This window comes from Mustela lutreola, chromosome 4, assembly GCF_030435805.1.
Source record: "Mustela lutreola isolate mMusLut2 chromosome 4, mMusLut2.pri, whole genome shotgun sequence".
In the NCBI taxonomy this organism is placed as follows: domain Eukaryota; kingdom Metazoa; phylum Chordata; class Mammalia; order Carnivora; family Mustelidae; genus Mustela; species Mustela lutreola.
In genome coordinates this window covers 169,969,484-169,991,979 of record NC_081293.1, presented here as the reverse complement: position 1 = coordinate 169,991,979, position 22,496 = coordinate 169,969,484, and the positions used below count along the sequence as shown (strand labels likewise).

The following is a 22,496-nucleotide window of genomic DNA, read 5'->3' as shown; positions in this document are numbered from 1 at the left end:
AGTACATTACCCAAGTGCTCCATCTGAGGAGAATAACTAAGAAAAGACTAACCAAACAAACAAACAAAAAGAACCAGAACAGATACCTCATGAAGACACAGGATGAAAACAAGCAGAAGCAGTGAAGAGAGATGAACTTTGATATATGTGTAGGTAATGGATAATATGAGACTGTCTGGGAATATGAAGTATGAGTGCTAAACAGAGTGGTGTCTGGAAACCAGACAAACTAAGTAAAACCTTAATAAGTACTAAATTATGCCAATAAAATCTAAGAATGTTAGTTTACAAAGAGTTGGGAGCAACCTAAGAGGAACTTAAGAGTATTCAAAAGACTATACCCTATTAGAGTAGAATCATGGGAGAATTAAGGCATGGTGTTGGAGCAAACCATAGTCTCATTAGGAGAAATAGGTCTTATCTAGCTTACTTATTACAGGGTCATATGTTTTTTGCTAAGAGCAGAGAAAGATGATAATGCTTAATGACATTTAAAAAAGGGGGGGGGGGAGCAGGGATGCCTGGGTGACTCAGTCGGTTAAGTGGCTGCATTCAGCTTGGGTAAGGTCCTGACACCAAGCCCCATATCAGTGTCCCTGCTCTACCTCTGCCCCACTTCCCCTGCTTACACTCTCACTCGCTCAATCTCTTTCAAATAAATAAATAAAATCTTTTTTAAAACAAAGGAAAAGCAGAGTCATCAGATTTTCAATGTGGAAAAATGTAGTGAATAGCAATTTATTGAACCAACAAAACAAATATTGTCAATGAAATTATCAGTCATTACACTAAATGAGAATGGACTGAATTTATCAACTTAGATGTTGGTTTAAAAAACAGAAGATGGCTAAATGCTACTTACAAAGAAAAAGTTGAAGAAAAAGAAATACAAAAAACCCTTTACAAGTGAAGGCAAACTCTTGGAAATCAAGATTGTTGACGTCAGATATTATTAATATTAAATACAGTACATAGAATAAAGAACTCTGACAATAAAAGGCAATATCAGTGAAAATACAACAAGCATAAACCTATGCACACTAGACTACATGGCCCTTAAATCCATAAATCAAAATCTATTAAATTCAAGGAGATATAAACCAAAATAAAATTATAGCAGGAAATTTCAACAGATTTCTCTCAGGCAAATCTAATATGTCTAAAATGAGTAAGGACATAGATGCATTAAAAAATGCAATCAAGGGGCGCCTGGGTGGCTCAGTGAGTTAAGCCGCTGCCTTCGGCTCAGGTCATGATCCCAGGGTCCTGGGATCGAGCCCCGAATCGGGCTCTCTGCTCAGCAGGGAGCCTGCTTCCTCCCCTCTCTCTGCCTGCCTCTCTGCCTGCTTGTCATCTCTCTCTGTCAAATAAATAAATAAAAAATCTTAAAAAAAAAATGCAATCAATACACATGTAATGATGAACTATGTAAAGAAAACATCCTACCTGTATTAAATGTAAGCATGACACAAAACACAGAAACACGGTTATCCTAATTTTTGTGTGGATTGGGGGTGGATATAGAGATAGGCTAAGGTCATTATCCTGAAAGAACTTATAGTCTAGTTAAAAATAGATGAAATGAACAAATTCATTTTGGCCTGATAGCTGAACTGATACAACTAAGCACAAAATGCTAAGAAAACAGAGGAAAGAGGGATTGCTATTTAAGATGTGGTAGGGCTTCAAAAAATTGGGAAATGTTGGCTTTTAAGATGAAGGCTTAGAAGTAGACTATGAGTAAGCCTCTTGACGAAAAAAATGAAAAAACATTTCATCCAGAGTGCTCTGAATATAGGACATCCAGAGGAAAGAGAAATTGTAATTCATGCCTTGCAGATATGACCAAAGCCTGTTATTAAGATGGAGTAGACTGCAGGTGCTAAAATGGCAGACAGAGCACTTAGTAGAAGGATACACCTATCATATTATAGATGTAACCTTGAAATTTTTAAACAGTAAGTTGACAAGATTCACAAATGTGGAGGAAAAGACTAGAAACAAGGAGACAGTAATCCGTGTAAGAAATGACAAGGACCTAAACACAGGAGAGAAGGAGAGAGAGACAGCAAAGTAGACAGATACAAATGATGGGAAGGAGGTAAAATTCACAGGAATGCTGACTTAGATACAAAAGCACAATGAAGAGTCATGAATAAATTCCAGGTTTCTGGGTTGGCCAGTGCATGGATTGTGATGCTGTTCACAGAGGTAAGCAATAACAGAATTGTGTGGGGGAGGTAAGATGGTGACTTCAGACTGGGATATGTGTTGGATATGTGTTTGGTTAGGATAGCCATGTGGCAAAGACAGAATACAATCTGGAGCTCAGGAGCAAAGCCTGGCCTAGAGATACAGATTTAGCAGCCATTAGTGTGCTGACAATAAAGATAGGTGAGTAGGTGAGGTCATTGATCATTAATCAGTAGCAGGCAGAAAACTATAGATGTTACAAATTTCTGTAGATATAAAACCAGTGGAAGAAGAATTCTCTCCCGTCTCAAAATTGTCCATGCAACATTACTGATGTTATCAATAACTTTAATAACTCTTTAGAAGCTAAGTAATAAACCTTCTAGGTAATGTAGACACTATTACAAGAGTTCACTGTTCCATTCAGTAAATTCAACTTTTCTTAGAAGAAACCAATGCGACATTTTTGTAACACATTTTTCAGTAGTAATCTAAAGCTTCTTAGTTAGCAAACTATGCTGGCCCAGTACTTTGCTGGAGGAAGTAAGCATCTCTAAGAAACAATTTATGTCCATGTGATTTGTACAAAAATTACCATCTCTGCTGATTTCCAAGATTGCAAGAGAAGTTGATATTTCAAACAACCTCAGTTTTCTGTGAAATCTCAAAACAAATTTCAGTACAAAATCAGAAGTTTCACTTCCAATTTTCAGTGATAAATTTCAAACAAATGGGACACTCACACTTTCATGTCACCTTCTCTGGATATTCTGCCAGAGTGTGACTTCTTTCAGATTATGTTTTAGCCAACTTACTTTATTTAGGTTTGTAATTTTGCCATCTTGTGGAGTGAGTTTATGAAATTTATCCCATATTTCATAATCAAATACATAAAAAATTTAGGAAGAGAGTACTTGAGATGTCTGTATATCAAGATAGATTATAAAAAGTGATTTTCAGGAGATTGGGGGGGATAAGCAATCTTATTTCAATAACACACCAACAGTGATCTTTCAACAAAAATTATTTATTTCCCAACCTGTTTTCTCATCTCTAAAGTGAGAATAAGTTCTACTTTATAAGGTGATCTTGAGCAGTGAATGAGGTAACTGCCTAGCCCTGCATAATGATTTTGTTTCTCCAAATTAATAAGTCAATGCTGAGGTTACCAAATTTTGATGATTCTGTGTTCTAAATTGGTGTTTACATGTAAGTTGTTTTTTACATGGGTTGAATTATATGAACTAGACTTTTGTAAATTAGAAAGAAATGATTCTGCCATGTTGATTTTAGTTCTATTCAGTGATGGCTTATCATGAGTTCAGCAAGGTGAAATAGTAATTGTAACTAATGTGTGTATTCCATGAGATCTTGTATCTTAAAACCTTACTAATTCATTTATTAGTTCTAGTACTTTTTTTGTAGATTTCATCAGATTTTCTACATAGACATACAGTGCTATCTGTGAATAATGACAATTTTATTTATTTTTCTACCTAGGTGCCTGTTTTTTCTTGTTTTATTGCACTGGTTAGATCTTGAAATACAATGTTGAATAGAAGTGATAAGAGCAGACATCTTTGTCTTGTTTCTGATCTTAGGAGGAAAGTATTCACTCTTTCACCATTAAGTATGTTAGCTATAAAGTTTTCCAGTTGAGGAAGTTCTCTTCTACTCTTACATCGCTAAGAATTTTATTAGACGTTGGATTTTGTAAAATGCTTGTTCTGCATTTATTGAGATAATCTTGTGGTTTTCTTTTTTTGGTCAAATGTCAAAACTAATCTTGCATTCTCAGGATAATTGTACTTGGTTATGATGTATTATTCTTTTTATGTATTTTTGGATTCTATTTGCCAAAATTTGTTGAGAATTTCTGCATCTGTGCTCAGTTAATATTGGTGTATAGTTTTCTTTCCTTCCAATGTCTTTCTCTAATTTTTGTTATTAGAGTAATTCTTGCTAATAGAATGAATTGGGAAGGATTCTGTTTCAGTTTACTTGAAGAGTTGGAGTAGAACTGGTATTATTTTTTCCATTAACTGTTTGGTGGAATTCACCAGTGAAGCCATCTGGGCCTGCTGTTTTCTTCGTGGGAGGTTTTTATTTACTAATTTAATTTTTTACAAATACAGGACTATTCAGGTTCTTTATTTTATTGAGTGTGTTTTGGTAGTTTGAATCTTTTGAGAAGTTTGTCCATTTCATCTAAGTTTTCCAATTTATTGGCAGAAATATGTTCATAATATTCCCTTATACTTTTAAACTATGGAGAATCTATATTGATGTCACCTCTCTTAGTCTTGACACTGGTAATTTGTGTCTTCTTTTTATCTTGATCAATTTGGTTATATGTATGTCAATTTTATTGATTTTCTCCTCTTACTGAGGATCTGAATAAGGTGAAGAAGTATGCAGTATGAAAGTCTAGGAAAAGGTGGAGGGAACAGCCCCTGAATAGTCCTTGGAAGGGGAAGAACTTGGCATTTTCAAAGAGAATAACCTCTGAGCGGTCAAGAGCAGAAGCATGGAGAGCAATTACAAGGCTATGGCAATAATATAGGTCAGAGAAAGATGACGATGCCTTACACTGCTTACAGTGATGAACAGGATGGTGCAAAATGGCTAGCTTCAGAACATATTATGAAGGTAGAGCCACTAGGACTAGCTGATGACTTGTGTATGACTCCATATACAAGAGGCATAAATGGAGTCATGGAGAAGAGTCATAAATTATGCTTAGTCTTAGGCCAGAGTTATGTGGTTAATGGTAATTTTGTGAAATAGGAAGATTGGAAGGAGAAGATTTGGGCTATTACAGAGAAGGTGGGATGAAGAAAAGGCATCAAGAGGTTTAATTTAGACTTAGTGGAGAATTTGAATGCATAGACCCATATTTTTATTCTATTGTATGTATTTCCCATGTTTTCTTAAGTTATCCAGGCAATTGACTCATTACTTTGTAAAGATTGTCTGTCTAAAGCCACTATGTAGGAGATATTCAAGATAGAAGAGGCAATGCTTGACAGCTACCATAGCATATAATTTCCACTAAACATTGAAATTTTAATAACACTATGAAATAGGAGAAAGAAGTGTGTGAATCTTTTTGTGCTAAAAACATTAGTGTAAAGTGATCAGATTCAGGATATACCTTATGTTAGCAATCCTTATAGAGAAATTTACAGGTCATGTGAGTTACCGAGATTAACTTCCTTAATGAGATTAAAACAGAATTCTGAAGTTATTTAATAATTTGTTATTCTTTTGTGAAGTGCTTTCCATATAAATCAGATATTTGAGGCAACTTAGGAAGATTGAGCGTAGAGTCCCAGATCTCCTTTAAAACAGAACAAGATACTAAGTTCGGCCCACATAGAACTAATAGAATCTTCCAAGTATCCTTTGTAATAGAAGGAGAAGCTGACTAACTTCCAAGAGGATAGGAATTGAATCTCTATTTTGAAAAATGATACACTAGAGGGAAACCACTGTGCTCTCTCAGAAAAGTCTCAGAGAATCTGGCTAAACTATTAAACTAATTTCTTTCTTGATTAGAGTAAAACTCCAAGACAGGGTAAAATTCTTTCAGGCTTAAACTAAAATAGAATCATAATGGACTACATCAAGAAATAAGAGAAAATTTTTAACTTTTATCTTTATTAAATGTAATAAATAAAAGCATTTAATAAGCATGAACAGTACTGAGGGGACAGGGACCTTATTTGTGTTATTCATCACTATATTCCCAGGATAAGCATTGTGGGTACTCTGATAGTTTTCTATATTAATATGTACATTAATGAAACTTACTCACATTAGGAATTATGGCTTGTTTAGTAATTTTTTAAACACATGTCTTCACTAGAGGGTGCTGTGTAAGCATTCAATACTTAAAAGTGTTTTACATTTGCTGGGAGATTGGATTTTTAAATCATCTGATTTATTAAAAGCTTTCATTTCCTTTGCTTTCAAAACAATATTTTGATATTGGATATGGTAAAATTCATGAAATTGAGTAGCTATTAACGGCAGCATTAACACAGATGTTTCTTTTCTTCCTCCTCTTCAGGAGACTTATGACTCCAATCATGTATGCTGCCCGAGATGGTCACCCTCAGGTTGTTGCTCTCCTTGTTGCTCATGGAGCAGAAGTTAATTCCCAAGATGAGAATGGTTATACTGTGAGAACTGATTGCACAATGTTCCTTTTTATATCTTGTCATTATCAGTAGTCCACAAAAAAGTTTTTAAGAAGTAAAAATTACAGAGGGGCTGGGTTATAATTGCTGTTTGGTGAAGAAAACTGCTGAAATGAAAAAAAGAGGAATGATCTGTTTTTGTCCTCACCCTTGACAGAAGAAGCTGTAACACACAGCAAAGCCTGGGTTAGGGAGTATACATAGAATTCATTTCTACAGAAAACAGTTCAGGGATTAGCAGATATATTATTTCATTCTCTAACACCACTTGACTACATTATTTGGTTTTATAAAATCAGTGAGCACTGGCAGTCTGCTTTGCAATTACAACTTTGGAAATATGTTTACATTATATTGTAAAATGAAGAGATTGAATCATTCTGTTAATTAGCCATGTTCACTTTTTTATTGTGCCATAAATACTGTTGAAAAGTTTTCCTTTCTGTTTCATATATACTCCCTCTCTTTAAACATCTTCTTTTCCCTCACTTACAGGCTTTAACATGGGCAGCACGTCAGGGTCATAAAAATGTAGTTTTGAAGTTGCTTGAACTTGGAGCTAATAAAATGCTACAAACCAAAGATGGAAAGACACCAAGTGAGATTGCAAAAAGAAATAAACATCTGGAGGTATCCTATATATTAATTTTTCTCTGGCATGTTACATTATTATTTCAGAACTTTGTATTATTTTGTTAGAACTTAGAACTGTTCTAATGGTGTAGCTGGCTATTATTTTTTTTTTTTTTTTTTTTTTTTAAGATTTTATTTATTTGTCAGAGAGAGAGAGGAGCGAGAGTGAGCACAAGCAGACAGAGTGGTAGGCAGAGGGAGAAGCAGGCTCCCCGGCTGAGCAAGGAGCCCGATGCGGGACTTGATCCCAGGACGCTGGGATCATGACCTGAGCCGAAGGCAGCCGCTTAACCAGCTGAGCCACCCAGGCGTCCCGTAGCTGGCTATTATTAAATGCTTAAATATGTAATCTTCCTTTGGCCAGTTAATGAAATCTTTATTTTACTAGAGTACTCACTTTTACTAAATAAGAGGCATTTATAATGTGGTAATTTAAAAGCTACATAAAGAAATAATAAAGTCTTATTCTGTCCCTAGAAATAAAATTGTAATAGACCATTTAACAATTCGAACTGGTCCAGACTTTTAAAAATTAACTAGTGTTTTGAGAAAGCTAGTAAAATGTCAAAATTTGAACACGTAATTAAAATGTTTTTTAATTTTAATTAATACATATTAAACATTTTAAAATTAAATCCTTTAAGCTACATTTACTCCTATACATGTGACAAGGTATATAATACAGTGATAACATATTTGGGTGGATAATCTACTGTCATTCACATATTAAAGTCAATAATAAATATTAGCCATACATTAAATCACTTTATTGATACAAACTTTTAGTCTGAATAACAAAGCTTTTGGCCAAAGGCCTGTAATTTATAAGCAAGTATATAATACAGTACAACTATGTAAAACTAACATATAGTTCAAGAGCTTCTAAACCTGAGTTTCTGAGTTTGAAAGCATGTAACATTCCATAAGTTCCATCACATAATCAGACCATGCCACTTTTACTGCATGGAAAATAACTTTCTCTATATTTTAAGCAATCTGATAAACATGCCTTTCATAACTCAAATCTGCATTTCCAAAATTATTCTAGAGTAATTACTAATTACTGATATAATTACTAATTACTAATGTGAAACTTCAAAAAGAAATCTATTGTTTTTCTTCTAAGCTTTGAAAATTTGGAAAATTTAATTTGTTTACTGCATTATTAAATTTAGGGTAGATGACACTGAATTTGACATATTAAATTTATGAACATCAGAGATTATTTTGTGTTATAAATTGTTTTTAAAGAGATCTGATTTTGTGTTCTGGCTGATTATGTGACACAACCCTGACTTATTAAAAAGTTAGATTCTAAGTGTAGGTGATAGTATATAATAATGTTAACTGTATTTGAATGGCTTGTTAACTTTTTACAGATCTTCAATTTTCTTTCTTTAACTTTAAATCCATTGGAGGGAAAGCTTCAACAGCTAACTAAAGAAGAGACTATCTGTAAACTATTGACAACAGATTCTGATAAAGAAAATGATCACTTATTTAGGTAAATAACATGTTTCCATCCAATAAAATATCAATAAATAAGTAAAAAGTGTGCATGTCTTTAGCTTTAGAAAATATGATGACATTTAAAATATATTTTATACTTTTGCAAGCATTTTTTCATATCACTGAGAAATGTCTGGATTTTAAAAATGCTTTTTTCTCCAGATTTTTAGAAAAATTTTATGTATGTGTACTAACAGTAATGAGAATAATTTCTGACTTTAAATAAAATAACAACAATAAAATTTATTTCTTTTTAAACATTTTTTTAAATTTTATTTATTTATTTGACAGTAGGCAGAGAGAGGGGAAAGCAGGTTCCCTGCTGAGCAGAGAGCCAGATGTGGGGCTCGATCCCAGGACCCTAAGATCATGACCTGAGCTGAAGGCAGAGGCTTAACACACTGAGCCACCAAGGCACCCCTACAATGAAATTTATTTCTAAAAAAGGTCTAAGATTACATTTTTGTTAGTGTTCAGACTAGACTGCATCTTGCTTTCTAATTCTTTTTAGCAAATTTCTGACTTTATAAGCTAAAATTAAAAATACATTGTTTACTAAACACACTTCACTACATGGCCACAAAATTGTCTCTGCTTACCCACATTTAAAATTATTAAATCTTTACTTTCTACAATTAAAGAGATTTTCATGTTTAGAGACCTTGCAAGGAACATACATATAGGCAACTGTTTTACTGTCATTGTTTTCTCTGTTTACTTAAATCTTCACTCAAGAAACTTCCTAATTTCTTTGATATAACATAGGTCTAGTGTGTAAATTTACAACTACGATTGTGCACTTACAGTCTGTTCTGAAATTAACATTTCTATAAATATGTATAGTTCATATACAGCATTTGGAGACCTGGAAATATTTTTACATGGTCTTGGACTTGAACATATGACAGATTTATTAAAGGTAAGATCTTGTGTGAGATAGTGTGAGATACATTGATATGCTTATTTGTTAACTAAATATTAATTCATAAGCATGCTGATATCAAAGTGACAAGTACACTTTTCTCCATAATTTGTAATAGATCTCATTTTAAACTTTAAAACATTTGAAAATTTATTATTCTAGAAATTTATATAAATTTGAATCTGGCTGGAATAAACAGCTTTTTCTCACTGCCTGAAACCTTACAGAACCCCTCCTTATACTTTTAAGCCCTTAGTTTGTTTTTACAGTTTCTGATCTTCCCATATAGAATATTAGAAGCATGATTTTCAGTCAAACAAATCTGGTATCAGATTCTTGCTGTAATGATTAACTGAAGTATGTTACTTAAATCTCTTTTTTCATAAGGATGATAATACCTAGTTTAGGATTGTCATAGAGATTAAATTAGATCATATGCCTAGCATTGTTATAGATACTTTGGGTATGTATTATGGGGTTTGAATAGATGACAGTTATCAGCCATTTAGCTGATATGAAGCAGTAAAGCACTATTTGAGATAAGCTCTCTTTAGGAATATACACACTCTGTTTAGGTAGTTCAGAACTGGGCTTCATTTTACAATCTCGAAACTTCTTCTTTTTTTTTTAAGATTTTATTTATTTATTTGACAGAGGGAGATCATAAGTAGGCAGAGAGACAGGCAGAGGTAGGGGGAAGCAGGCTCCCTGCTGAGCCCCAATGTGGGGCTCGATCCCAGGACCCTGAGATCATGACCTGAGCTGAAAGCAGAGGCTTAGCTTACTGAGCCACCGAGGTGTTCCTTGAAACTTCTTCCTATTTGAGAAATACTGAATAAAACTAAATGTTATTGATTACTTAATATGCAAGTAGAAATTTAAAAATATTGTGATGCAACATGGAGGCTTAAGTGGGTAGAGGAATAAATGAAACAAGATGGGATTGGGAGGGAGACAAACCATAAGTGACTCTTAATCTCACAAAACAAACTGAGGGTTGCCGGGGGGAGGGGGTTGGGGAGAAGGGGGTGGGATTATGGACATTGGGGAGGGTATGTGATTTGGTGAGTGCTGTGAAGTGTGTAAACCTGGTGATTCACAGACCTGGGGATAAAAATATATGTATATAAAAAATATATGTTTATAAAAAATAAAAAATAAAAAAAAAAATAATAATAAAAAAAAAAAAATTCATAAAATATAATGTCAATCAAATTTTATAAAACTCTTTCTACTTATGTGAGCAGATATGTTATAATGATTTTCTTTGAATCTGGGAAACTGGCTATGTTTGTACTTTTTTAGGTAATTATATATATAATGACACTCTACTGTCTACCCAGTGGTATAGTTCTATACCTACATATCCTATTCCCTTTTAGAACTGAAAGCTATTTAGGAGGGTAGCATATAACTGACTAATTTAGGACAGTTGCCTACTTCCCCTTCTAATGTTGTATTTGTATCAAACTGTTGCATTTTTTCTATTCTACAGGAAAGAGATATAACCTTAAGACACCTTTTGACTATGAGGAAAGATGAATTTACAAAGGTTAGTGTCAGTTTCAAAAACTCCAGGCATTCGTTCATATTTTAGGAATTCTGGATGTTTTTATTTTCTATTTTAAAAATCCTAGAGGTACAAACTGTAAATTATCTTTTGATAGGTTTTTGAATTTGCTTTTTTCTTCAGATTAATCATGGTATCTCAGCTAAAACTGCTGCTTCATTTCTAAATCCGAAATAGTTTTATAAAACAATTTACTTAGAAATAAGAGGTGGCTTTTTTTGTACATAGGTATGCATATGTGTCCTCCAAATACTGCCTTTTGTCAGTTCTCAAAAAGATCAAGACCTATTATTTTGCCATCTAGTATTATTAAGTAACAATTTGAAAATAAGCTTGGGAAATACTAGAGATACTTTAATAGAATACCTGAAAAGTAATCATCTTCCTCCATGAATACATTGGAAACTTGAAATCTTCAGTTTTACAAGTCAAAATAAACATACTACTTAGCTTAATCGAGGAGAGAAAGTTTAGTTAGTTAGCACTAAAAGTAAAGACAAAAGAAGACTTAATCCTTATTTAATCACTGATAATATTTTGAATAATGCTTTGAAGGAAAAATAATTTTACTGCAGTGGTTTTGGAAATTTTAATATCTTGTAATTTGCTTTTAGAATCCAGTTTTGCAAAAAATTAGCTATAGTCACTAGATATCTTTTTAATGATGTAACCTTGTCAGTCGCAAGTAAAAGTAAACTATTTTTCAGTGTGTTTCTTACTTGTTTCTTATTTGTTTTTTCAAGATGTGAATTAATCAAGTAGAAAACTTCTTTAGTAATATTGAATATTAAATTACTCAAGTATGACTGTCCTGTTGCACCTTAAAATTATTTTTACTTAGAATGGAATTACCAGTAGAGATCAGCAAAAAATTCTGGCTGCTCTTAAAGAACTAGAGGTAGAAGAGATAAAATTTGGAGAATTACCTGAAGTGGCAAAGTTGGAAATCAGGTAAAATTAACATTAATATTGTTTAGAATCAGCTGTTCTTAAAAAAGAACTAAAATGTTTAATTTTCATAGTTTCTGAGTCCTTTTACTTGATAGTCATTTTCCCAATGAAATGGATAGTTCATTTTACAATATATTGTGTTCTGAAGTAGGAGGTACTTTATAACATCAATTTTTATAAAGTCATTTTACCAAAAAGCAAAACAGTGCATCTTCTTGTTAACTCAGTTAGAAACATTCTTTTATTTTTTCATTGCCTTTTGTTAAATGAACTATATGAGATCCCATGCTTTTTATAGTAAAGCTCGAATTCTTTTTGAATCATTTCAGGTGTCAAGTTGAAAATTCAGAGTAGTAATTTTTTCGCAGGGCTATAAAGCATTTGCAGTGTAATTCAGCTGTGTTTTTAGCCTTACTCTTTAAGGAATTATGTTGTCAATATATAAAGCTCAGTTTTAATATTATAAACATGTCAAGCACTGATTATTAGTAATATTTTAATCTAAAACCATTTAAAAAATAATTGTATTTTATTTTATTAATATTTTGTGGGACAGTAAATTGCTTAACTTTTTAAGCGAAATAATTATAGAATTACAGGAAATTGCAAAGAGATGTTCAGGAAGATCCCATGCATTCTTTACTCAGTCTTGCCAGGTACTAAAATCTTGTATAACTGTAGTACAGTACTAAAAACCAGAAAACTGACATATGTGATACAATCCACATAGCTTATTTGTAGTTCACCGGTTAAATATGTGTTCATTTGTATGTATATGTATAGCTTTATTCAGTCTTATCTCGTGTATCTTCATGTAACCACTGCCACAATCAGTATACTTATTACCATAAATCTCCTTCACACTACTCCCTTATAGACAGACCATCCCCCCCAATCCCTAACAACCAATAATTTGTTGTCCATCTTGATAATGATATTATTCGTGAATGTTACCTAAATGGAATCATACAGTATGCATCCTTTTTTGATTTGCTTTTTTCGCTCATCCTAATTCCCATAAGTTTTATCCAAGTTCTATCTTATAAAATATACTTACAAATGCAGTACTATCAGCACTAATGTATCCTGCCTAAAAGTAACATTGCATCTATAATGAACATTGCTACTAAAATTAACATAAACATATATAAAAATAAATGATAGATGTCCACATTTTAGTATTTAGGGAAGTTTTCCAGGGGATAGTTTAGATGATCCAGATTTCTCTCAAAAGCTTGTTGCAAGATTGAATTATTTCTCTTAACTTTTTCCTTATAATAAGATGATCTTTATTCAAAATAATGCCTAATATTGTTTCATAATAATATTATGACTCAAATATTTCAACATTTTTAAATATTTTAAAGGATTTCAGTTGTGAGAACTTAAAACTTCTTGAATCTCTGTTTCTTTTCTTAATTTTTTGTCTCCGTGAAGGAATATTTTAAGTTCTATGTGAACTAAATTAGAAATTAAAATTTTTAATGTAACTTACTTATATGATGACAGAGTTGCCTGTACAAATTTACTTTGTGGAATTTAATAGACAAGAATGTGCAGAATCCTGAATGGTTCACTTATTAAAACTGCTGGATTTTTAAAAAATATAACTGGCAGACATATATTCCAAGAATTTGACCTTGTTATTAAATCACAGACTTTGTTTACATGCTCTTATGAAAAAGGTTTTACTTCCCATTTGTTCAAAGTCATTCTTTAAAGAAGAAATTAGTCATTAAGTCATAAGAAAACTAACAGCAGGAAAAGTTGAATTGATTGATTATAATCTTCTGGTAATGTGACTTCAACTATTTAGCTACTGATTTATTTTATAATACTTTTCTTCTGTGTGTTAAATTTACTAAAATAGTCTGTTACAAGAACACATGCACAGTACATTTACTTTTTTCTACACTTAGCATTACTATGTTTGCAGAATTAGAGAATGCAATTTAAAAATAATAACTATTCCGTTACTACCTTGACATATTTTGAACTGAAATAGTAAGCTTTAATCTATATCTTGACATTTTCAACAGTTTATGTCCAGACCTTTTCTCTGAGCCTACCTGACATTTACTCAAATATATCAAAAACATCTCATAACTGTGTCCATTGAGGAAACTATTTTTCCTCTAAAAAGAAGATATAGAATTTATGCAAAAATATTGTTCACATCTATTATTTATAAACATTCCAAAATTAGAAACTCTAAATATTTAACATCAGGGGAATGGTTGAATTACATTGCATTAATATATTCTGTTCTGTCCTTCAAATTATTTTAAGACTTTAAAAAATACTCATAAGTATAAAAGGCAAATATGAAATGGAGTATGAGGTATAATACCAGTTGTATAAATGCATATGAAAAATACTGGAAGAAAATGTGTGCTGTAAGGAAATACTCTAGCAGAGTGTCCTCCTTAATACCCACCACCAGGCTTACCCAAGCTCCCAGGTCCCTCCCCTCCAAAACCCTCAGTTTGTTTCTCAGAGTCTACATTCTCTCATAGCTTGTCTCCCCCTCCAATTTCCCCCAACCCACTCTCTCTTATCTCCCAATGTCTTCCGTATTATTCCTTATGCTCCACAAGTAAGTGAAACCGTATGATAATTGACTCTTTGCTTGACTTATTTGACTAGGCATACTCTCCTCCAGTCCCATCCATGTTGATACAAAAGTTGGGTATTCATCCTTTCTGATGGAGGCATAATATTCCATTGTAGATAAAGACCATATCTTCTTTATCCATTCGTCTGTTGAAGGGCGTCTTGGTTCTTTCCACAGTTTGGCCACTGTGGCCATTGCTGCTGTGAACTTTGGAGTGCAGATGGCCCTTCTTTTCACTACATCTGTATCTTTGAGGTAAATAATAGTGCAGTTGCAGGGTCATAAGGTAGCTCTATTTTTAATTTCTTAAGGAATCTCCACACTGTTTTCCAAAGTTGGTTGCACCAACTTGCATTCCCACCAGCCATGTAAAAGGTTTCCCCTTTCTCCACATCCTCTCCAATACTTGTTTTTTCCTGTCTTGTTGATTTTGGCCATTCTAACTGGATAAGGTGGTATCTCAGTGTTTTGATTTGAATCTCCGTGATGGCTAATGATGATGAACATTTTTTCATGTCTTTTAGCCATTTCTATGTCTTCTTTGGAGAATTGTCTGTTCATGTCTTCTGCCCATTTTTTGACGTTATTATCTGTTTTGTGTGTGTTGAGTTTGAGGAATTCTTTATAGATCATTATAGATCAGCCCTTTGTCTGTACAGTCTTTTGCAAATATCTTCTCCCATTCCGTGGTTTGCCTCTTATTTTGTTGACTGTTTCCTTTGCTGTGCAGAAGCTTTTTATCTTGATGAAGTCACAAAAGTTCAGTTTTGCTTTTGTTTCCTTTGCCTTTGGACACATGTCTTGAAAGAAGTTGCTGTGGTTGATGTCAGAGAGGTTACTGCCTATGTTGTCCTCTAGGATTTTGATAGATTCCTGCCTTATGTTGAGGTCTTTTATCCATTCCGAGTTTATCTTTGTGTATGGTGTAAGAGAATGGTTGAGTTTCATTCTTCTATACACATAGCTGTCCAATTTTCCCAGCACCGTTTATTGAAGAGACTGTCTTTTTTCCACTGTGTATTTTTTCCTGCTTTGTCGAAGATTATTTGACCACAGAGTTGAGGGTCCATATCTGGGCTCTCTACTCTGTTCCACTGGTCCATATGGCTTTTTTGTGCCAGTACCATGCTGTCTTGGTGATCACAGCTTTGTAGTAAAGCTTGAAATCAGGCAACGTGATGCCCTTGTTTTGTTTTTCTTTTTCAACATTTCCTTAGTGATTTGGGGTCTCTTCTGGTTCCATACAAATTTTAGGATTGTTTGTTCCAGCTCTTTGAAGAATGCCAGTGGAATTTTGGTTGGGATGGCACTGAAAGTATAGATTGTTCTGGGCAGTATAGACATGTTAACAATGTTTATTCTTCCGATCCATGAGCATGGAATGCTCTTCCATCTTTTTGTTTCTTCTTTAATTTTTTTCATGAGCATTCTGTAGTTCCTCGAGTACAGATTCTTTACCTCTTTGGTTAGGTTTATTCCCAGATATCTTATGGTTCTTGGTGCTAAATTTTATCCCAGTACTTAACTTCACACTTTTAAAACATGGCCTTTTGTTTCAATTTACACCATGTCATGCTGCAGTAAGAAATAACTTTTTTCATCCCAGAAAGTTCCTTTGTGCCTCTTTTTAATCCATCCCAATTAAAAATAAAATAAATAAAAATAAAAGCACTACACTTTAAAAAAATAACTTCTAAATGATTTATAATAACAAAATGTATTTCTTGAGCACATGTGTCATGGCTGCACCTGAAATGGATCTCCTTCTTATTATTATTCTGAGAATAGGATGGAGAAACAGCCCCAGCCAGGACATGTTGCTCTTATGGCACAGGGAAAAGAGAGAGATATTCTAACAGGAGGTGTATTGTAGAGTTCTGGGGTGGAGAGGGGGAAGCCATTCACACAGTATATGATGAATGCATACTATAGGGTTGCGATTTTCACACAGTATATGATGAATGCATACTATAAGGTTGCGATTTTTACAACATGCTTGGCAATATTCAGTGGCCCTGAAAATTATGCATCACAAGAAGGCTATGTATTTCCCTTTTATTCATTAAGACTGTATAAATTTATATTCAAGTACCATCTCTGTGAAGCATTACAAATTCTCTATTCCCATTATACTAAGTTCATTATCTCCAAGTTTTAGATGTCTCAGCTATAAGCTAATGTTAACATCTGCGTTATAGGAGTTGTAGGGAGGAATTAAAGAATGGTAAATGTAAAATAACCAGTGCATTGCCTTCGTGTAATAGATACTCAATATTGATAGTTTTATATTCCTTCTTTATATGTGTCTTTGAATAGTGAGATTATAATTCTGTGTCTACCTCTCCTGCTGAAGCTCAAGATCCTCAAGATTGGAGACTTGTTTTCTTTGTTTACCCAATGTCTAATTCATAGCTAATACATATTAGCTATTCTATAAATATTTTTATATTTTATATATATATATTTTACATTTTATTATATTTATATTTTATATTATATATTTATATATATTATATATATTATATATATTTATTTTATATTTTATATTTATATTATATTTTCTTTGTTTACCCAATGTCTAATTCATAGCTAATACATATTAGCTATTCTATAAATATTTTTAAAGAATATAGTAAATATTATGACTAGACATTGAGTAACTAACCCAGTAAAATGAAGTAAATTGCTCATATTAGTGATTCCTACTTGTTTGTTTCCTCTCTTTAGTGGTGATGAGTTCCTCAACTTTCTTCTGAAATTAAACAAACAGTGTGGCCATTTAATAACAGCTGTACAGAATATCATAACTGAGTTGCCTGTAAATTCTCACAAGGTATTCTATAAAACTTGTTAAGAAAAGTATGAGTGCTGAAGAACATTCCAGATAATTTAATGATAATTCTCTAAACAGTGGTCTGGTAAAATTGTAAGTCACATAAAATGTAAATAAGTCAATATGTTTAATTATTACTCCTTTATATACTAATTAATTAAAGAACTGTGTTCAAGTAAAGGAAAATGAGTTAGACCAAAAATTAAACTGATCTGTTAGGTTTTTTCCTAACATTTCATAAAGGGAAATGTTATATTCCCTTTAACATTTCTTAAAGGGAATATAGTTGTTTAAAATATAAAGTGACAGGAGACCTAAGTGAAAGTTGAAACAAAACAATGTGTTGAGTGTTATTAAAAACCATATCAATATAAGGTTTGTTAATGAAGGAAAAGTTAAATAGAGAAAGTGTAAGTGACCTGTAAAAGCAAACTTTTTTTGTAGAGTTTTTCATGTGATTTGGTTTTAACTATTTGTTTATAGTGAAAAATACTTAATGCACTTGTTTTCCTCTGATTTTTATGTAACAATAATATAGGAGTCTTATCATTCTTAAAACCTTCATGAATTTATTTGTTCACCATAAATTCTATTATTACTAAATATTAGTCTCCATAAAGTCATATATACATATATTTTATAAATGTATTCAAGAAACTGATGTGACTATATAAAATCACTAACTTCTTTTTGGCATCAGAATTTATCCTGAACAAAAATGCTTTTCAGTTTCATAATTTAATGGGTGAGAATACTGTGTAATTTTTGTAGATACAAAGTTATAAACTGTCATTTCCCATTCTTTAAAATGTGATTTTTGAAAATATTCACAGATAGTACTAGAATGGGCTTCTCCCCGGAATTTTACTTCAGTTTGTGAAGAACTGGTTAGTAATGTTGAAGATTTGAGTAAAGAGGTCTGCAAACTAAAAGATTTAATTCAGAAGGTATGTATTTAATATTTTAAAAGGGGAAATGATACACAATATGTCAGATGATGAAGCAGTTCTGACAAGAGCAACTTAAGCTCCCACTAGACAAGTAGAAAAAGGAAAGAAAGAAGAAATATAAGAAACAAACTTTGTGGGTTATTATAGAAATGCAGACTAAAAGAACAAGATCTATGATTTTCATCTTTTAAATTAGCAAGGTAGGATGTGTCATCATACCCACTCCTGGGTATTCACCAAGTTGCTATTTTCATGTGAGACTGATGTCACAACCCCTTTCAGAAACAGTTTGGCAAGATGTGCCAAGAGCTGTAAAAATATTTGTATCTATCAATAATTTAATGATTCCAAAATTGTATGTGCCATAATGTCCTATGGCAGGAGAATGATTTAACTAATTATGGTACACCCATTTGTTATAATGATATGCAGCCAAAAAAATATAATGAAAATCAAGTATTACCATGTTAAAGATGTGAAGTTATATTCTTTCTTACATATTAATATGCAGATGAAAAATTATGAAAATGACATGTTTATCAGTTCTGTTGATGAGATAGATTTTTAGATGAAATATTCTATTTTCTAGACGTTCTTAAAGAGTATGGGCTTTTTTTGGTGGTTTTTCTGTATTCATGTAGAACTATATATCTGGATTTAAGGACAGATGATTTTCCCTCCTCTTAAGAAAATTGGCTATAACAAGATCTAAGTTGCTGAAATCGGGAACTCTGTTGAAGATATGTAATAAAGGAAAACACTTTCATTTGACTCAAGAACTCACTTCTGAGTTCTCCTACTCTATTTAATATCTTTGGTGTCTATAATTTTTATGAAATAGCTGAAGTGAATGTCAGATTATTCTTTAAATTTGTATAGGTTCAACCCATAAGTCATTTGATATTTTCATTAATATTTTATCAGAAAAGGTTCTTCTCAAAATCAACTTTATACATGTTCCAGGTAATTTGTCATCCTAGCTAGGAACATGTGTTTGGTTAAAGGAGTCTTTTTTAAGTGAGTAGAAAATGGTGAAGCAAATTTTACAAAATAATAAGGGAATAAATAAATTTTAAATGGCCCAAATGAGCAGTATATCTCAGAATTCTTATAGACAATATCTCCTTTCTAGAGAAAGAGGCATCTTAGAAGTTGTATTATCTCTGACATTTATTCATTCATAATCATAAGTGTCTACTATATGTCAGGCAACTGTGCTACCCATTAGTCTCCTAACTACACTCCTTCCACTTCTGTGTTCCTTTAATCCATACCACTCTTCAAACAAACTTTGAAGTCATATAAAAATCTAATTTTCTACTTTCTTAACTTGTTGACAACATGAGAATTATAGCACCAATCATCTTCACTACCTTCATCATCTTGAAGAAGTAAAGGAAAATCATATTGATTTTACGTAGCGTGGTATTTTTCATGACGATCCAGGGGAAATTTGGATGGGCTATGTAAAGATACTTCCTGCAAAGCATCATCCTTTAATGTTTAGTGTAGGAAATTCCCCCAAGACATCTTTCCTCAGGACTGGTAATTATTTGTTTTCTCCAAGATAAACTAAAAACATTTGGGGAGGGCAAAGAAGACTGAGATGAAATAAGAGAGAGAGGACAGGTTTTTTCCTAAAAGAATGAAATTAAGAAGCACTGCTTTAGGGGTAACTTTGACTCTAAAACATAAATAATTCAATCAGGTACCATGATATTTATTTTAATAATGTGTATCTATAAGGAGAAACCTTCGCTTTCTTTAGCTAAACATAAAGTCTTTTTTCTATGGCCTTCTCTACCTCAAATTTATATATTTCTATATAAGAACAAGCCTTGAAAATACATTTATTAGTTTATAATAATGGCAGATACAGTTCTTTGGTCAGGAAAGTCTTAATTTTTGAGCAAGCTTTATACTGGTTTTTCTGGATTAGTCTAAAGTAGTAATCACCATGAGATTTGATTTTGGGAACTGTGAAGGCTTCCAGATTTGGGAATATGCTATTATGCCTGTTAAGCTTATGATATTTCAGTTTACCAATAATAACTGAAGCAAATTTTTAAAAAATATGGGTTACCATAGATAAGTGTATGGAGGTAACATAGAGAGAGGGTAGGAGAGGTCAAGGCTAGACTTTAACACCACATCACTCTCTTTCAAAGCAACACAGTGACAGGCTCCTGTCAGAAAGGGTCATTCTAAGTAATTGGTTAATAAAAGGAATGGCTGTCTCGAGATTCAGTAAATGGAGCATCAGTGTCAAAAAGGAATCTGTTACTGAATGAAGCCATTTGGAAGTCAGGCCAAGAATACAGTATTAAGAAGATTGGCATTGAAGTCTGTTTTCTGCTGTAAATTTAAAATTAATTTTGCAAGCTTTTTAAATTAAATATTTACACTGTAGATTTTAGATGTAGTTATTCTTGCTAATGTTGGAAATATCTATGTCACCACTCTAGCCCAGTATGTTTCTAGTATATATCACTCTATAAAAGTGCCTGATTCTTTTTATCTTTTAAAGATCTTTTGGCTTCTGCTCATTCTCCTCCTTCTGCTCCTCCCCCATCAACTATCTTTCTCTCTTCTTTCTCTCTCTCCTACACATACACACAACCCACACACATGGTTGGGGGGCCTTCTTTAGCAACAGAGTTCTGTAGGAGTATTCAGAAACTGACTGGGTCATGTGCTTTCATTGCTAAGAATTCCTAAAAGAGTCACTTAAGTTTTTGTTAGTATTTGTTCCTACAATTATATCTAAATAAAGGATTAAACTTCTAGCAATAGCATCAAATCCTCTAGTTTTTGATAAATTTTATGTATTATAGGTATAAGAATGGTTTACTTTTCTGTTAAGAAATCATTTAATATTTAAATACAGAGGGGAAAATAGAAATTATCATTGCTTGTAGGTAAAAATAGAAATATTCAAGGAACTTTATCTCTTGATAAAAAAATGATTTTACTGTGAAGTGTGTAAACCTGGTGATTCACAGACCTGTACCCCTGGGGATAAAAATATATGTTTATAAAAAATAAAAATATTTTAAAAAATGATCTTAAAATGTAATAATCTATCAAAGCATTTATTCTTAATGTGAAACTAATTCATCATGATGGGATCCTCGGCAAAAAAGATGGTTTTTTAAGACGTATGTGTTCACTTTAAATCTTCCATGGAAATCTTGCAGTGGCTGCCTCTACATCAACTGAATTAACATGGATATTTTATTTTTAAAAATCAAAGATATTTTTCAGTGTACTGTACATTAACTCTTTTCATTTTCTTATACTAAATATTAGTTGCAAAATGAGCGAGAAAATGATCCAACTCACATTCCATTAATGGAAGAAGTATCAACATGGAATAGCAAAATCTTGAAGAGGACGGCTATTGCAGTATGCGGAGTTGGGTTGCTTCTTTTTGTTTGCAAGCTAACCTTGCAGAGAAAATAACCATAACATTTGTTTTGAATAATGTATGTATAATTCAAATTACCTACGAATGTTGCTTTTAACTATTTCTGGCACAGTAGAACTACATTATTTGTTGGTACTCCATAGGAGAAATTATGATTGCATAGAGCAAAAAGTTTCTTTAGAAGATGGTTTGTCAGTTTGAGTTAAAAACATAATTTGCTATACTGTTATGTTAATTTTGATCAAGTAGTAAATTACAAGTGATTCTCAAGTTTGATTCTATGATTCTAAATCACATTCAAAACAAAAGTTTTATCTAATATTCTTTGACATTTAAAAGCAGTGTGGGGGCGCGTGGGTGGCTCAGTGGGTTAAAGCCTCTGCCTTCGGCTCAGGTCATGATCTCGGGGTCCTGGGATCCAGCCCCGCATTGGGCTGTCTGCTCGGCAGGGAGTCTGCTTCCTCTTCTCTCTCTGCTTGCCTCTCTGCCTACTTGTGATCTCTGTCTGTCAAATAAATAAATAAAATCTTTAAAAAAAAAAAAAAAAGGCAGTGTGTTCCTGTTTTTTAACTGTAGAGAATACACAGGTGGCTACCAGAGGTGGGTGGGAGATGGGGGAAATAGTTGATGGGGCTTAAACAGGGCACTTATGATGAAAAAAATAAAATGATTTTTTAAAATGTTCCTTTGTC

The 22,496-nt window shown here is 32.7% G+C and overlaps 1 protein-coding gene across 1 annotated transcript in view; it reads left to right on the top strand.

The window, feature by feature from the left end:
* Positions 1-22,282, top strand: part of ASZ1 (ankyrin repeat, SAM and basic leucine zipper domain containing 1) — a 57,282-nt gene extending 35,000 nt beyond the window's left edge. Inside the window, exons 5-13 of the mRNA XM_059172669.1 lie at positions 6,266-6,377; positions 6,891-7,025; positions 8,408-8,532; positions 9,381-9,456; positions 10,955-11,011; positions 11,871-11,980; positions 17,322-17,427; positions 18,261-18,374; positions 21,687-22,282. Of these exons, the coding sequence (XP_059028652.1) occupies positions 6,266-6,377; positions 6,891-7,025; positions 8,408-8,532; positions 9,381-9,456; positions 10,955-11,011; positions 11,871-11,980; positions 17,322-17,427; positions 18,261-18,374; positions 21,687-21,839 (988 nt within the window). The 3' untranslated portion in view covers positions 21,840-22,282. The remainder of the gene's footprint in view (positions 1-6,265; positions 6,378-6,890; positions 7,026-8,407; positions 8,533-9,380; positions 9,457-10,954; positions 11,012-11,870; positions 11,981-17,321; positions 17,428-18,260; positions 18,375-21,686) is intronic.
* Positions 22,283-22,496: the final 214 nt, after the last annotated feature.